This window comes from Varroa destructor, unplaced genomic scaffold (assembly GCF_002443255.2).
Source record: "Varroa destructor unplaced genomic scaffold, Vdes_3.0 BEIS01000002.1, whole genome shotgun sequence".
Taxonomy (NCBI): Eukaryota; Metazoa; Arthropoda; class Arachnida; order Mesostigmata; family Varroidae; genus Varroa; species Varroa destructor.
The window spans coordinates 52,035,684-52,054,200 of record NW_019211455.1 but is presented as its reverse complement, the minus strand read 5'-3'; the positions used below and the strand labels follow the sequence as shown (position 1 = coordinate 52,054,200).

The 18,517-nt window shown below is 43.2% G+C and overlaps 1 protein-coding gene across 16 annotated transcripts in view; it reads left to right on the top strand.

Annotated features, from left to right (window-relative positions):
* The window catches only part of HDAC4 (histone deacetylase 4), a 114,009-nt gene that overhangs the window by 32,712 nt on the left and 62,780 nt on the right, over nucleotides 1-18,517 (top strand). For 7 of the 16 annotated variants that reach the window (XM_086981339.1, XM_086981338.1, XM_086981330.1 and 4 more), the window contains 2 exons: nucleotides 132-207; nucleotides 977-1,023. In XM_086981339.1, coding sequence (XP_086837465.1) covers nucleotides 132-207; nucleotides 977-1,023 — 123 coding nt within the window. Of the gene's footprint in view, nucleotides 1-131; nucleotides 208-976; nucleotides 1,024-3,013; nucleotides 3,759-17,227; nucleotides 17,244-18,517 lie in introns of those variants that run through there. The other 9 variants (XM_086981332.1, XM_086981336.1, XM_086981328.1 and 6 more) reach the window with 6 other exon arrangements.

The following is an 18,517-nucleotide window of genomic DNA, read 5'->3' as shown; positions in this document are numbered from 1 at the left end:
TGTACGAAGTCGTTTTATTTATTCTTCATCTTCTAGTGACTACCCTCGAGTATACTTATGTCAGTGTCGCGAATTGCTTTGCCCTTGATTTGCCTGCCTTTGAGGATAACCGTAATTGATTATTGTTTCAGATGCTGGCGATCGAAATGGAGTAATTTATAATTACGCGATGATGACGAAGAATCTACGACACCAAAATGATGATTGGTAAGCATGTTAATCAAATGTTTAAGTTACTTTATTAGTTATGTTGAAAGTAGAAGTTAACGCAAGCATGGCTGACGTCCTGTTTTATTTCTCGCAGTTGTTTTTTTGTTTTTTTTTTTTTCCAGTAATGTTTACAATACCGATGTGTGATGTGAGCAAAAGACAATACGGCTGAGCTCCGAAGGGATATTCATAAGGCGGTCATCCCGACTATTTCCGTTGTGTTTGTCGTCGAGAAGACGTGTCATATCGAATACATATTCAATATAATACTGGCCATGCATCTTCAACATATGAACTTAAATTCGGGTTCTGCTTGTCGACCCGCTGTGTCCGTAGAAGCCGGTAGCAGACCTTGCAGTAGGCAGTAGTCTCTATGAAGCCAGGGAGTTTTGCTTAGAGACGCAGGAACACACAAAACGGCCTTTGACACTTCGTATTACTGGCTGAACGTCGTTGCAAACCTGGATGTGAGCGCTGACAACCCAGTCAGCGAGTTTAACTCAACCGTATTGTGCAACGTATATATCTCTATTGAATTTTGAGCAGTTCGGCATGCGTCAAAAATGCATGCCTATAATATTTGATTAAGACACATTATCCACCCGCCTATCTCTTGATATAAAAATCTTCCAATGCCACAATGTTGGGCTATTACAGGCAAGTCCGGCGGACTTCGAAGTTTAATAACCTTTACATTCGTTGGTCTAGAACTATAATTTTTTTAATATATCTTTTTTTTTTTTTATTTCTTAATCGCTTTTTTCAGCAGCAGCAGCAGCAGCAGCAACAATCTATGTACCTACCTTTTCGCAAGTAATTTTTCTATCTCTTCTCAAAAACGAATCGATTGTGGTATATACTCGCCCATCAGTGGCTCTTTTAGGACTTGGTAAGCCTGATGATCACACGAAGTTAGATCAGAGAATAAGCAGGTTGAACTTTTAACTAACTAGAAAGTAATTGAGCCATGCGGATGAGGTCTAGTGTGGTCATCGGGTAACCAGAATGCGATTTTTCGATTGCCATACCAACCGCCTATGAGTCTCTCGAAGTACCGCTTGCTACATTCATTCTTTAATTTTCAGCGAATGCCTTATATAAGCAAATAAACCTGATGTTCATTATAGGTGCAGTCGTTACGTTACGTCTGAACTTGCTCGACACTGCCGTCGAACTCGATTTTCCTCCAGGGCGACAGCTTTCTCGCATCTGGAGATCGTACCATGCTTCGTCTGTAACAGCCATATGCTCCAGGCGGGTTTTTATTGATTAAGATTCCGCAAATTGCAAGTGGCCTGAAATCAGTTCACGGGAAACCTATTTTTTACTCACTTTTCAAAATTTTGTAGCAGGTTACATGTGAAATAGCAGCTTTGGCTAACAGAATCCTTAGACTCCGCTTTCGTGAAAAATCTTCTCGATTCCGGCAACATGCTTATGTTCTTCAGGTCCCGACGTCTTTATCGTTTCTTTGCTGGTCTTCAACACTCCGATAATCGTTTTTGAAACGTTTTCACCATTCACGCACTGTGCTTTTGCTCGAAGCCTGACTGCTTAATGTCTTCACGAATTTTTGATGAATTTCTCTAGTGTTGTGGCCTCAATCACTGAGCGTTGCTTTTAAAGACTTAAAGATGTTTTTTTCTTGAACTTACTTTTCCTTACTTAATATGTTTTCACCCGCGAATTTACAGGAGACCGATATATTTACCAGCCAAATTTCACTAAAGTTATTCAATTTTAAGATCCACCAGATTCTTTTTCAGCAGTCTAATGGACAAGTTTTGCATACGGTTGCAATTCGTACTGTCGGGTGATTTGCGAAATAGTTTGTTTAGGCCACATAACGAAAATAGCGTTCCTCCCGAACGAGCTTCATCGGCACCATGTCTTCATTACCGGAATGATGACGGTAGATAAAAAAAAAAAAAGTCTCACTCATTAGACGACAGCGATGCGAGCGCGAGTCCGTGAGGTCCAACCGTCTATTCGAAAGTCAGGGCGAAAATTAACTTGTGAGCATTGATACACACCAGGGCCGTACAAGTGGTCCTTTTGACTGTCAGGAACTACGAAAATCGACGGTTGATCCTTCTAAATGACCTAGTTCTGTGTGGCCTAAGCACAAAGCTGAGCATACTACCTGTACTAGCATATTGGCTCTCTGATGATTTAAAGCTGTTTAACAGATGTACGTTCAAAGAATCATTTGTCTACCTCTCGATCGATACATTATAAGCAAACGCGATGACCAGTTGATGAATTGCAATGCCGTCAAGGTACAACCCCGTAGAAGATTTAAATGTGACCACATTGATTATATACGTGATATACTTAGTGAATACATAATGAGATATACACACTTATGTAGGTTTTTAATGTATCGCTTAAGGGCAAAAAAATGCTACGATTAGTTGAATACAGAGCGCATGTAAAAAATGCGCTCCGCTTGTAACCTGTCAGATCCTGTCATTAGGCCCCATTATTTTAACGTTTTTTTCACATCTGCTGTGCTTTCTCTCGCTTGTTAATTAAATGATTATTAATTAAAAAGCGTTACACTTTTTACGTTACCTTCGATTTCTATCATCACTAATATTGACCTGGCAAATTAGTTACTTCCGATATCCACACAGTTCTAGAGACACTTGGTCTTATCTTAGCAGTTGTCTCCCGCATATTTGTACTCGATCTGTTCTTCCTTTCAAGTAAAAAAAAACCCGTGCATCATTTGTCGTCACTTTAAACATCGTCACAAGTCTCCGGCATAGGGCACTCGATGACTATGTCTCTCGTCAAATCGACTGATAGCGCGAATCGATTGAGACTCGTAGAATACTTTGGCTCGTATTTATTGAATGTATATGGGAGTGCAACAGGTTGTTTTGAAATAGGCCTACATCTGTATGGGACCTTCGTGGTGGCTGATACGGCACAATTAAATGTAACATCTTATCTCACAGCGTCAAATGTATCTGACACCGATTTGTTTGTAAGAGTAGGCGCTTAGTCATGAGCCCACGTGGTGCACGGTCGTCCCTGACGGTTTCAGAGGCGTTAGATCAACATCGGGCGCATCCCAACCCCAAATGTTTACAAAAGTCTAAAGAAAAGAAAAACAAATCGTAGATGTGTATAACTAAAAAGTAGAGTTATAGTTACTTTTGGGGGGAAAAAAAAATGTCTTCAGAACCCGTCAGTAATAGGTTGCACCGAGTCACGTTAGTCAAATATTAGCTTTCTCTATGTTTTTTGACCAATTGTAGTCTGGGGCCTTTTTTCCACTTTTCTATTTATCGACCTCTTCTTCCACTAACCGTATAGAAATGATCTTGCCCGTCGCTCATCGGATTCGTTTATGGGTCTGACTGCACCTTGCGAACGGCATCCGACCTTGTTCGCGGGTCTAGCAGCTACTGTGCTTGTCCGATATAATCGCTTTCGTTGGCTATTGAAAGAAAAAGCCTAGAATAAGACAGCGTCATTCAGAATCGACCAGAGCAAGCGAAGGTCCCCGATTCGTCCAGCAGACACGCTTACATATACAGGTGCTTATGTAAACCGCTATATATTTATTTATACTGCAAAGGTTAGAGAAAATTCTGCCCAAAGACAGGAAAAATATAGGCGCGTGACGTTTTTTGTTGATTGATCTTTGATGATTCCTAAGTAGAACTTCGGCCTAACGATAGACAGAAGGCGAGCCGGTTGCATGCGTCCCGCATCAGGTTAACGGTAACACATAGAAAGAGAGCGAAAACCAGCTAGATAAGTTAATTTAGTATTTTTCGTAAGTGAAATAACGTCATGTCGTCTGTTTGTTTGTGGCGTCTTTCGTACCGTTAACAGAAAGCTTTGGAGACAGGCCCTATCAGTTTATCATCACACGGTTGTACACAATGCCGCAGGTGTAAAAGGAATGAACGTTTGGCGGCTTTTCGTCGATTTAAAGCATATTTCGAGTTTTTTTTTGTCTAGCGTTGGGTTAAGATTGCTTTTGCCGGCAAACCTTGAACATGACGCCGAGCCCCAAAGGCGCTCATGGTTGATCTGTGGTCGGCGACCAACGGGGAATGAAATCGTAATCAGAATTTGCTAAATTCAATCAGGTGTAATTCTACAGTTTCTACAACTGCTCAAACCTGGCGTCTCCTAAAAACTTAACATCGTACGGTCTTGTCGGGTGCCCTCTTGAACCTCGATTCGGTAACCTTAATCTTACAAGATACCTGCTTAATCTGATTTCTTGCTTGTGGCTGTATTACACGCTTGTCCATTACGACATGATGGCATCTAACGGTACTTCTCGTAGGGGCGTTTTCTCAAAAAAAAAATAATAATAATAATATTCTCAAATAATAATAAGCAAAGGCAATCATTAATAATCAAGCCGTTCGTGCTTGCAGAAACGGTCACCATCACGAGCCTGCAACCTCTTCATTACCTCTACTGCCTGACTGTGCTATATCGAATCACGATTGACTCAATGCGCGGTTGATGTGCGCGCGTAAACTGTCGCCACGCTAACGGGTTTTAGTAGCGTTACTCTACTTGTATCGGCCGGCCGAGAGTAGAATAGGACACGAGTGAGCAACATTCAGTGGTTTGCGACAAGCCCTCTTCAATACAACAGGCCTCTCTCGGTTCGACACCGTCTATGAGCAGTGGCGTAGTAGCATAAACAAGCTGAAAAGCAACGTAAACGACAGAATCATGCACACGCATACACACACTGTACACATTGCCAGCAATAGCAATAGCAATAGCAGTAGCAGTTAACGTAAATAGAAATATCGTAGATACTGAGCGATGATCGCCATGCCCTGATCATAGTGATTGCCAAGATGCCAGAGCGTAGACAACGAACCTATAAACAGTGACCGAGATGAATGGGGCAATGATTGCCACCGACAGCCGCCATCGGCCTGGCGCACGCAGGCACGCACAAACACACACACACATGGACACACACATCCTTTCAACACAACTGCATATGCGATAAAGATAAATTTGCTCCCGTTAGTGTGCGCCATGCTAGACATATGTGCTTATAAGAAAGCCAAGAAAAATGGATTATCTTACTAGTCGCCAAAGCTAGAAGTGCCCTTTTGGTACAATTTATAGTGGTCAAATAGATAATATATATATGATTTGTAATAGACCAGCCTTTGCGCTGTTAGTTGTACGGGTCCTTTGTTTATTCAAAATAGCATAGGCCTAGCAAATAATTTCCAGACAAGGTTTGACCCTTTTCTATATACCGGTCCGGGCTGTTGTAATATATTACTTGTTGTTCTATAAGGGTCGTGCTGTACTACTCTGTATGTCTGGTCAAAGAACTCATCAAAGACCTGCTCTCTAGTTGTTGACGTTGATGAGCAACGAAGTGATGGCAGAAAGCCATTATACCGTTAGTTGTCATTACATAGATCGTTCTTTGGTGATCCTTTACATAGATATTCAAGCCTTTCTTCTCAAGAAACCGTCATTTTGATCGGCTTTGTCTCCGGTTGGTGTCGTATACGTCCACCAACCATTACGCTAGGCCGTATTGAATCAATGAGGGAACTTAACCCATTTCTACATTACGAAAACTACAGGTTGGCTGTCTTAAAAGTCTACGGTTCCACTATGGGTTAAGTATGATAGTACATCGTTCGTCTTCTCCGAATCATCTCATCTAGAAGACAAATTCTGTTCTATACACCGTTGGCTATGTTACGTAAATATCTAGTGGTGCAGTCTTATTGATCTCTGGAAGAGTGTTCTTCTGTCCAAACCCATTGGCGATGTAGCGGTAGCGTTATGAAGATTCATTTATTTTTATGTTGGTCTCAAGGTCGAACTATAACCGGCAGTTATGACCAGCCTAACCTGAGCCGTGGGTGGGTAGGCAAGCTATTTTTTTAGTTGCTGATTGCCCGTAAACTCCTTGAAGCCTTTAGTGATGATATAATTTCTGAAAGAGTCGTCTTCTTGCTAAAGCAGACAGCATAGCCCCGAAGTTATAAGGTCTCGACCTTGATAGCCCTCTCTGTTCGTAAGAGTATTCTTCAATCACATTTGCAAACAATTACAGGCCTAAGAAAATAGGACTCCTAGGGTAGTTTTTAGGCCTGTCAAAGATTCAAAAGCTTATCAGGCAGCTGTTTATATAGTAGTATAACAGGCCGATGTTTGAATGGTGATGTTGGTGCTGTTATCGAAGATTTCTTTACAGAAACGATGCAGCTGAGAGGGCTGCTGCATTTAATTGCTCGCGAGCCAAGGGGCCAGGGAGATGGGCAAGGTTGCTGGGCAATGGTGGTCGGACGACCAGTTGTGACTAGGACTAGGCAGCATGTAGGTCTTGATACTAAGATCCCTTCTTTCCTAGAGCGTTTGCCTTGAGGTGCCTTCATGATGAATTTGGTTGGGTCGCAAAAAAGGGCTAGAACTAATACTTTCTGTTACATGTTTCGTAACGGTGTTGACAAGTGCTGACCTCATACTAACTCAATCGCACGACGAATATCTTCGCCGTACGGGTCAGCGCATTCTATGCGCTAACCTTCTATAGCTGTTGTAGGTAGTGGAGGAAATCTGTTACAAAACAAGATTCAGTAGGCCGCTGGTCTTAAAAAATCGCCAGTAAATGAACTTTGTTCTATATGGGTACACAAACGACTGATATACATTCGTTATTGTGTTTCGATACGGTGTCAAGACCAAATGATGCCAGCTTCTATGAAAGCACTGCGGCCATAAACGAACAACAGACTTGCCGTCTTCTAGTAAAATAAGCTTCTCTTCTATATGAAAAAACACTTCGAGGAGCATCGCCATTGAGAGATTTGAGTGAATTCACGTACCACCACAACGCTACTACCCGTTGTGCTGTATGTAGTTGTCTGTACGTGTTTCGTTGCTGCGCTTGACTTAGCGATTTGCAGGAATGGTACCGGCTCTCGCTTCCCATAGCAGGCTAGTGCCGATATCAGAAACGGCCCTGAAACAGCAGCAGACTTTGACATCCTTCGAGGGCTGACAACAGGCCCAAGAAGTGTAGCGCTGGGCAGAAGAAAGCGAAGTGGCACTTCACTACAGTTCCACATTGAGGTTTAGCCCAGTTATTTTTCCTGGTACTTCCACAACTGCCAATAATGCAATTGTTTAACTGCAACCGTACGTATCGTGAGTGAGGAAGGCAAAATTAACAGCCCAACAGATCTGAAGGTGGAAAGGTATGCACGACGAATGTTTTTTTTTCTTTTAGCAAGCGTAGTTATAGTGGTGGTAGTAGCAGGTCGTTCAGGTTCTGCTATCTGGTTATCAGTTGATCGACCAAAGGGCGTCGGTTCCTACGCGCTGGTCGAGAATCGTCGGGTCGCAAAGAAACTAGCTGGTGTCTTCATAATCGATGCACAAAAGACATTTCCTATGGAAGATAAAAACAAGCAAAGCACAAGAACAATTTCAAACTAAAACAAGCACAATCCGAGAGAACCTAGCATTCTGTTGTCCGAATGTCCAGCAGATACGGAGCAGAGAGGGAAGGTAACCCTCGAAGGGCCATTGATTTGGTGGCGTTCACTGCAGAACCCTCGTACGCGCTTGCAACAACACAACAATTGATAACAGCCTGAGTTCAAAAACGAAATAGTAGTATATCGTTCAGTCAATGGACGCACAATAATTAGATAATATGATTCACTTCGATGTCAAATGGTGAAGAAAATAAATTATACAGAAATAGGCATGTGTTCGAAGATTACAGCCTAATTTCTTCCTGAAATTCGTATCCCAACACAAACATCTAGGTGTCGGAAACTCGTTTAGGTATATAGTAATATTTCATTCAGTATAAAAAAAAACAACGAGAACAAAAAATAATTTTAAAAGAAAAGCCAATTATTGCACGAACCACTTATGCTTCGTACGGAAAATGTTGCCTGGGGCAAAACCCCACGTTGATTTACGTCATTGGAGCAAGGCGACAGTTCCGCAAACAAACACTCCCCTAGTAGATCCACAATGGAGACTTCGCTTGCATCACACTTTCAAGCTGGCTTTAGCCAGTCCGCAGAGATTGAGGCCATCGGCCTTGCAAGCTAGCACCATCGACCTCAATTTCAAACCCCTCATTGCTCTAGCTTACTTTAGCTTGTTCCTGTTCCACCCATCCATACACATCGAGTTTGATCCGGCTCTGTGCCAGTCATTTGCGTATCCTAAACGGGCACCAGTCGATCCGGCAGCAGCTTATTGTTGAGTTTTTTTCCGAAATTTTATTATACCCATGAGAAGTTCATTCCTATCACGTCGTGTCTTGAACTAGTATGTGACCTTCCTTCTTATGTCCATTCTGTCTCCTTTGCTCTTTTTTTTGCGGGAAAAAAGCCCTCCATAGTGACGTCTCATAAAGGCTGCACCGCGCTAGTGTCCGTTAAGGTCAATAGCTACGGCCCGGCCGGGTCAAATCAAAAGACCTTTTCCTCCCAGCCGACTGTCGGCACTACTGAATAGACTCTCAAGGCAATTGTAAATATAGTTATGCCCCCCTCCCTGCCAGCTACACTTGTTAAGCAACGGTGTCTGTTGACCGGCTTGCCACCGAAGTCCACCGTGAGGTTCCTCTCCGCTTCGTCGGAAGTCTGCCGTAGCTACCATGTGGCGCAAAGGTCCCTTTTTCTATGTGTGTATATTTGTCACTCATTCACTTTATTCTTGAAGGTGTAACGTGGCTCTCAGAGAGATGTGCCTAGCTATCTTGATCGACGACGCCGCTAAATGTGTACCGCAGATGTACGTTTTTACCGTATCGCTGGTTTAACCAGTTTGTGGCTGTACCTTATCTAAGGCTGAAAAAAGGGCCACAGCAGAGGCAGGTCACCGAAGGTGAGCTAAGCTCGAATGAGATGTTCTATTCTGGGCTGTTCGCTACGACAGAAACAAAAAAGCCTGTCTTCTTCAAAATGAAGATTTACCCTCAGACAATACCTTCCTTGTCGCCCGTTTCGGGCCGGCTAACGAGGCAAAGCGCATATTAGAGAGAGGCATGCCGTCGCAGCTCTTTGCTGATGTCTCTATGTACAATGATATATGAGTATTGCTATATATATCACCACACACACACATTTGCAACGTTATTGATCTCTCTCTCTCTCGGTTGTGCAAATACACACACATTTAATGTACACGAATTGGCTGAAAAAAGCATCACCAAAAGGGGCGAGAATGGCGTTTATTTCAACAAGACTGATATTAATGATTTGTCTTTTCTTTTTCCCTATTTGCTCTCGGCGCTGTGTTCATTTTCTTTTTTTTTCTTTGTTTTTCACAACCTTTTCTAACAAGAGCTTCATGTGGTATCAAACGACTGGTCGATCGAGCGCTTTACTCGAAGACCATTCGACGATAATCTGTAGCAGTAGCGATTTATAGCTGCGTTGTTCGATTCGCTGGACGACAGGCACTAATCGCGCCTTCCGTAGTCGGCTGTTGGGCGTCGATCTAGTCTACTGCTACTGACGTCATTGGTGCCAAAGTCGATCGCCGATTCGGTTGCCTCGACCCTTCTCTCGCTGTTCATTTTATTCGATTTCTATTCCGATAAGCAGGCAGGCAGCCGGCCAATAGCTTTCGCCGTTAAGGTGTGTCCTTAGCACATAGGCTCTTTGTGATAAAGGACATAAGGCGATGCTGGCTGCGGCAGGGCAGCGAACCACTGTCGAATCTTCCCGAGTGCCAGCAGTCACCTGCTGTTATGGCTTGCGTCGCAGTTTCTGCCAATCGAATTGATATTGTTCTTGCTGTTGTAGAAGACTTCGATTGTTGTTGTTGTTGCTGCTGCTGCTGCTGCTGCTGTTGTCGCCGTAGTCCTGCGTCTGTTCTTCCTGAAAAATCCTCTTTCACGCCATAACTATGCGTGCCATGAGACGGAAGCCAATACAATGTATGCGACTTAATACACTAGTAGCTATGGCGACTACTTTTCCATTAGCGCATCAGTAACTCTACCAATTTGAAACGTACTGATCCCGTTCTAGTTCTCCTGTCTGTTTGGGCTTTTTGCTGTACGCGACTGCTCTTTACGACAGCGTTACCAGGCAGGTAGCACCCCATTCCGTATTAACGTAGGGCACCGGCAACGTGGTTAGGTTTGTCGGCGGCGGCGGCGGCCGCAGCGGCGGTTGTTGCCGCCACGCTAGCTATTTTCAATGCTGAAGGCAGCTACAAGACCTGCTTAGGAACAGCGACTAGAAATAACTATCACGCCAGCGTCCGCGACGGCAACAACGACCGCCACAATCACGTGAAGTACGCCATCGATAGCCGCAATAGCGATGCAGTACGACTCAAAAAGAGACTTGGGATGTCAACGATAACGATGACGATGACGCCATAGGACAAACTGCCTTTTTGGCTGGCCTGACCACGCTAAAGACCCTGTCATGGTAGAAGGAACAGTGGCACTAGCAGTAGCTTAAGATGATCAAAGGAGAAAACGGAGCCTTCGTTAATATCATCAGGCCCTGCATGGAATCGAAAAATGCTGGAACAATAGAGAACGGTCCGACAGAAATTTATAGCAGCTATAGCGATAAAAAGGAGATCGCGGAATTCCATATTTAGAATGGTGTCACCTTATTGACATGTTCCAAATTGTTGAAATGAATTTTATGTAACATAAGGGATCGATTCATCTGACCCAATGTGCGTCCCATACATTTTATATCAGATTTAGTTATTGTGATAATGGCAGTCGACGATAGATCAACGAAACGCTGTGGATGATCATGATCCTGATCCCATCTAAATTAAGAACGTGGTCGCCTTATGACATTCTACTGTAGAAACATCATTTACGATCATGGTGGAGCACAGAATGCCATCTAGCGGAAATTAGGTAAAGTTGAACGACGTAAACATTGACGACTTCATTACTAGCTTTTTACTATTTTCAGGTCTTGAGAGGTTTCTATAGTGACATTCTAAATAGACTGACCTTCTACTCAATCGTAGCAGCTCATAACGGAAAAACGTACGCCAGGGAAAAGTGGACTATATACTTCCTTTGTCAGGGTGTTGCTTATGCATTTATGCTGTGTTATAATGTCACTCAATATATTTTAACATAGCTCGTACTTAACTGTTTGTGGGACTTCATTAGAAATTCCTATGTTCCAGGTTATATTTGGCCAACTATCATTGTAGAAGGACTGGCATATCTTCAGTTGAAGAATACCTATAACTAGAGCGCGATATTCTATTTCAGCAGTTATGTCATCTGATGCAGTCACGCTATTTATAGAATTCTGTTGTGTTATTATGTAATCAATGGCGCATTTACTGTGAGCCTTAGCGACAGCTAGGTTCTCTCTATATCTGTCTCTATCTAAACGACAAAACAGCTCCGATCCAAAGGGCGGCCGTTTGGTGCGTACTATTGTGCATAAGAAGATTATTTGTATAGAAAAACGGATAAACCATTTAGTTTTTCTGAAGTTGTCCGTGAAGTCGACTAAGTTATTAGCAATTTAATTGCTGACAAATACTAAGACACCGTTTGCAGCCGAGGTTGAATTTCGTTAGGATACCCCCCCCCCCCCACGTTAAACTCGACACATAGAGAATAGATCCCATACAGCAACTGCAATCATAAGCCATGTGATAGAACTCGCAGTTTTCTTTAATGGAGAACCCGAAACAAAACAAAGCTGATCAAGACACGGGGGTTCAAGTTCGGCTTTTGATCTATTTAGAAGTCTGCGTATTTGATGATGCCTAGTAAGTTTTAGCATTAAAACGTCCATTTGTTTTCCCCCCTTCCGCCCCTCGTATTATTTTCGTAGGCTGTTAATACCAACAATAAAATACCTTTGGAAGCAACAAATACCGCGCGTAGAATTGGGTCGTGTTAGCATAGTAGGTTCTATGAAACTCCAGCTGTTAAAACGTCCGATATGAGTGTTTGTGTAAAACAGCCATATGAATGTCCGATATCCGTCGACGGGTCCCAAAGGCCTGCGCTCGACTCGGGTCTTTAGCGTGCGACGTTTGGCGCAAACGTTTCAAATCTATGAAATATTTAGGTTAGTAGGCGGGTAGGTGAATAGACAGATCCAGGAAGAGACTCGCTAATTTCGTAAATTGCACCTAGAGCGGTTGCGGCTATACGTTAGCTGCTGTTGTTGGTGTCATCATTTTTTGCCGTATCCTGGAATCGTGTGAGCGTTCAGTGTCGTTTGCGGTTTCTCGCACGTTCAAGCTCCTAGGAACTTTGTAATTTCCATGAAGAAGGTATTGAGCAACATAAAAATGAACAATTTGTCAATAATTACTTGAAGCTGCAGGGATGGCGAGGGGCAGAAGAAGAGCGAAACGGTGACAGAAGTGCAATTTATGCAAGATCTTTTATGGAGCCAGCCAGCAGAACTACTGTAGATGATGAGAGAAAGCGTTTTCTCTGATACGAGGAAAAGTTAGAATGAAAGCAAAGAGCCGGCGTCAGCTGGATACACAGCCACTATAAATATATCACGAAACAATACGGAACATTTCGTTTTTAGCATCGGCTCGGAAAAAAAGGGGGCATAAAGGCTAGGGGATGAGAAAGAGAACTGGGACCAAGCCCCGAGTCCGGAGCGACGCACTTTCACATTCAAAACATTCCAAGCGATAGCTATTTTTAGCTTTGTCTTGCTGTCGGCCCCGTCGCGCTAACTCTGCCACCGTCGAAGAATGGTTGTGTATACGTCCTCGCGAGCTTCAATCGCGCGAATCACGGCGCAGTGCTGTTGCTGATGATAGTATCCGCTGAGTAAACGTTCGTGGTCGCGACTATGCGGCAGAAGCTAATGGCCTTCTGGGGCTGCGTTTTCTTCGCAATGTCTGAGTGACAGAGTTCGTTTGACATAGCTTACTTTCTGGCTACCTAACCTATCCATGACCCTGTTAGTGTCGCCTGCTTGAGCTTATTTTTTTGCCGTTGTGCTTTGTTCGTTCAGCATAGAACTGTAGTGCATGTCCAGCTAGCAGCAGGAGCAGCTGACGATGGCGACTGCAGCTGCTCACGCTGCTGTTGGCGACAGAAGCGACGGACGAGAAGAACCGCCAAGTATCCGTCAAAAGAGGTGTGTTTATAAATAACTACATGCCGCTATGTATGGAATATCGATGTCATATCTGCAAGTGGCTCTGTTTAACTTGTGACTGTGCTCATAGTAACAGACTCTCGCCATTACTCTTTTCCTCTCTTTTCTCTTTGTTGCGACTTTCCGTCCCTGTTGGCGCTTACGCCCACAGCTTCTTGCCACCGCCTTCTACTAAAGGAACTAGACTGGATTAAGGCGAGGCGCCGCTGTTGCCGCCAGCCTAAAGCCCTCAACATAATTCCCCCAGAGTTGACAGCAGCCCTCGAGCTGATGGTAGCAGCGCCGGTTGACGAGTGGTCGAAAATGTTAAATTTAGCATCTATGAGCTTCCTCGGCGCTAACGACGATCGCCGACAACAACCTCAACAATGACGACAATAGCAGACAACGGCCTTCACTGCAGAAGACGGCGCACACGTCGGCGCAGAGCAGTTTACCTCGGGGGGTTTGTGAAGAAACGGGATCCTCGAAGCTTTCGCTTCCATCATTGCTTCGCTGACGTCGCTGGTCGGCTGTTCCGCCCAGTGAAAAGCAGCTGATCTAGAGAAAGAACCATACATTAGCACAGAAAGAAGGGAGTAGGGCGGATTTATCGTGAAGACAGAATCATCTAGCTGAAAAGAAATCGGAAGTCTCTTGAAACAGCGAACGAGTGTGTGCCATGAATATACCTGATTGATGAAGTCGGCGTGAGAGGGTATAAACAGCGGTAGAATGTTGCATGCTAGAATTCTGACTAGGTCGGCTTGTTTTGAAATTCCTAGGAGATTTTTTATGTGGCGGGGGTTTAGTGGAGGAAGCGTTAGACAGCTAAACTTGTTAAGCTATCTCGGAAAACACGTATCGCATTCACCCACAAATAGGCCGACAAACACACACACACACGGATACGCTGTATGGTGTACCCTTAGTTCTGCATGAGGCGGCTAGGTGTGTGTGATGTAGGACCTGCCGATGTGTTTAGGTAGCAGAGTAAACTGGGTTAGCTGGTTGGGTGGCTGCCAATTGGACACTGCTGCCTGCTGAGATCTACAGAGTATTTTTGGCATCGGCAGAGTCAAAGTCACTGGAAGCAATAATAGCGCAGCTGTGATGATCGTTAACAGAGGCTACTTATTGTCATTGGGTTACGGGCATGACTGGCGGGTCTTTCACATACAAACGGAGCAGAAACTATTCCAATAGTTATGCCTCATTCTCATTACTCTAATTTGTACGAAAATAAGAACTTCGTATTGAAGCGTGCGGCAAATTGAAATATGCCAAGTTCTCATTTCTGCATTGCCTGCCCGTGCCTGCTGATCGGTGTGCGTGTGTGAAGTCGTAGTACGCTGTCACCTTGGGAGATTTCAATAGATCCTAAAATAATCGCCCCAAAACCGCTAGGGCCACCTAGGCAGAAATAGAAGCACAGCTCATGAAACAGGTCTATCTATACATAAATAAAAGGCACGAGGCAACTGATCAGCACTAAGGTTTAAACTGCAGAATTTAACAGACGAAATCCCATAAACGCTCAACGTACAGTAAACTAAATAATCGAAAGGTAGAAGTCTTTTGCGAAAGTATAGAAACTTATGTTTACAAAATCCATAGCGAAATTTCAAGCTGAGATAGATAATTGCTGATGATTGAACCCGTTTATCATAGATTTTTTGCATGCATCTAGTTGTATGAACGTAGCATACTAGTATGATGTATGTGCATGCATGCGCATACATTTGCTGAGCATTTTTCGTTTTGTGGAGTTTTCATTCGAGAATCTAGAAAATGTCAGAACGATCTCATTTCTGTGCGTGATTTGTTTGAATTTTGTATACACAGCTGTCTAGTACATTAGGTTTCCTGCAATGACCTTTAGATACATACTGTTTATAGGACAACGAACAGGCTAATTAAATGGCTTTTAGTTAGGCTGAAGGCAGCATAACATCGATGGTGCTACCATATTATACACGCAGGATCGCGAAATCAGCAAGCGAAGTGATATTTATTCCTCAATCAGATCCCGGACAGAGAAAAGCGATGTTTGTCTGGTTCTAGTTTTCGTTTGAAAGTTATGTATACATGATAGTAGAGATCTTACCGATCAAACAATGAAGGTGGAACTAGCGACGCTCTATTAAGTTCTTTATTCATAGAACAAGCCGGGCGCGAAACGTAACAATGACTTTAATGATAGTATATAATGCTTACTTACGTCTCAGTGAATGCAGTACTTGTTTAAGGCTTGTAGCTTATTATTATTTGAAGAACAATGTAAGATCTTCGCAGTTCCTATGAGCTATGATTATACGCGAACGATTCCACTTTGTTGCTCGCCATGGATACGAAGTTCATCATCTCCTTATGTACTGTTTATTTCCCCAGAATCGACGCAGCATGAGCACACGTTTGTAACGTACACAGTCACAGCTATCAGTGTTAATTCGCGTACGTCTAAATACATTTTAAGTAAAAATAACGCTAGGGATTCGGCATGCTATTTCAAAGGAAGCACGATTAGAAAACGTCCTGCGAAGTATTACTTCCACCTCATCAAATAGCTCCGCTTTTACTCTATAAAGTACGTGCGTTGAACTCGAACCTAAGTCTTCTAGCTGGCAATAGCGAAGTCGCGAAGAAACTGTCTTTTAAATTGATCTTTCAGTTTTTTGTTCCTTCAGATAATAGGCTCTTTAATCTATACGACCTAGCCAGACGTCACGACTGATACACTGAGTATAGGAAACGTTGTCCTGGCTGATCACTACTGTATGATGTACTAGAGAATTCTCATGGACGTCACGGAAAAAGTTCATTGCCCCTCATAACTAATTGATTGAAATTGCAAGAGTTTAGGACCCATCCCTGAGTTCTGGGCCGAACGCGCTTTCTTTTTCACATCCTTAATATTACCTTTCTATAACGTATAAACGATATAGCTCCGGCTTTGATAGCTCCTGCCGTATTTTTTTTGCCTTATGGACTGTTGTCACCTAATAATGACTAATAATAATCAACTCAACTAGTAATGGTGAGTGCAGCAAATAATATTCCAATTTAAATGAAATTTAAGTGACGATCCTGCGTGTACGAAGTAGGATAGCAAATACTTCATTGTTTGTATGTCTCGGTCACAGACCGATCGATGGAGAAACAACAAGCAACATCAGACGTCATGGGAAAAGTTCAGGGCCATTCGGCCCACTTTTAGCCGTTAGCTCGGCTGCTGCATCAGCTCAACGCGCGTTCACAGAGAAAAGTAGATTTTTGTATAGGTTTTAAATATGGGCTTTTTTCCTAGATATGGTTTTGTATTTTAAGCAAATGACCGTCAAGGCTCGAACACAGCTCGCAAACAAGGAGACTGGATAGCGCCAACTGTGCTCGGTACCAGTCAGTCGGCCGCAATTACAACAACACAAATCTTTTGGAATTGCCCAACTTCTGTTTTATTGCAGAGCTCCCTTTGGCTGTCGGAGTGGTCGGATGTACGGCCCGATGGCTCCGACGCAACACTTCACTAACCGATGACAAGCACCAACGAGAGAACACAGTTATTGACTGAGAGACGGACGCGATTCCATACGGAACCGTACTGATATCATGCGATAGTTTCAGCGGCGGATTTCCAACACCTCGCATTATGCCTGCATACACACACACAGATAAAAGATATATGCACACACAAATTGTGTGCAATGCGGCTATAAAAACACACGTCTCTCTCCCCCTCTCTCTCTCTCTCTCTATATATATATATATATATATATATATATATGGAGAAAGATAGACACGCATATATATGTGTATGTGTGTGTATCTGCCCATATCAGCATCGGTGAATGAGCGTGGACATTATTTGTATTCAGAGCCCGAATGGTTCGATAAAGATCGGCAGAAAGGTTCTTTGAGGTGAGTGTCCTTTCCGCTCTAAGGGACCACGTACCTACCATGCTATTCACTAATCACCCTCGTTCTATAAAGCTATTTATATTATCAAATGAATAAGCAGATGCGTTACGATTGGCTAGTTACGTCAGAATAGAATATGATGAAAATAAGATACGACGCGACAATAGCGAGCGCAGATCACCTACGCCATACTTTCGTTGGTACACAGATTCTGTGGTACTTTTCTCTGGTAATAGAGAGCGTTTGACAGTGTGATGCGCCAGCAACGTACCAATACAACCTGCTGCTAATCTATAATATTTTAAAAATAAAGCCGCTCTTTTCGAAACGTAGATGTACACGTTTCACAGCATCGTTATTGGCTCGTTTGCTATTGGCCAATTGCCTGATTGCGGCTGGCAATAGATAGAGCTTCGGTTTCGCCTTTTGCCGAACACTTGCAAATCTCCCTAATGCTTTAACCAAAGATTTTTATAAATTTTGTTCTTTTTACCGAATATCGATCGCGTCCATCATCGGTGCGACAATTTCTCAGTTGGGAGTTAGCGCTAGGTTTCATGATCACGACGCTATACGATATCGTAGATAACGATTTGAATTTTGCCCCCGACGTCGTTATTTTTTAGCTTGCGTAATGCTTCACCGTCGACATGAGAAGAAATTCCGTTTTAAGACAGGCTAGTTTATAGTACAACGGGTACTATATTTTACGGGTATAATATGGACGTTCTTTGTCTAGTCTAATAGCTTTACTTCGTAAGCATACTAATTAAGGGAAATGTTTTTGGGCGCTTGCATCGGCTATAGAAATAGGAGGCAAAAAGTGGCACAAATGACGACGCCTGAACGAGATAAAGCGATGGCGTATAGAGGCGGGTGAGCCTATAGGACTCTGCACGAACGGTGCTGACCCAGTGATTCTATAACGTGATGTTCTTTTGGAGCGTAGTTTAAAGGCACAAACAATAGTTCGGCTCAAAAAACGTTTAACGTACGCATACACGTTGATCCGCCCGTTGGACAGGGCGTCTCGTTAGCGTCTTTAATTGCTGCTCACTGTGTGTCTATTAAGCTTTTTTGCAATGGAAAAAATAGACATTTCAAGAGCCCTGCAAAACGAGAGGATACAGTACATAAAAGTAGGGCTATAACTATGAACGACGATATGTTGAACCTAGATAAAATATCTGCATAGCACTTTGGTGGTCGGGAGTTCGAAGACGTTTTGTCTACTTTCCCTAAAAGGCAGACAAACCATTTCCATCGTTCTCCTC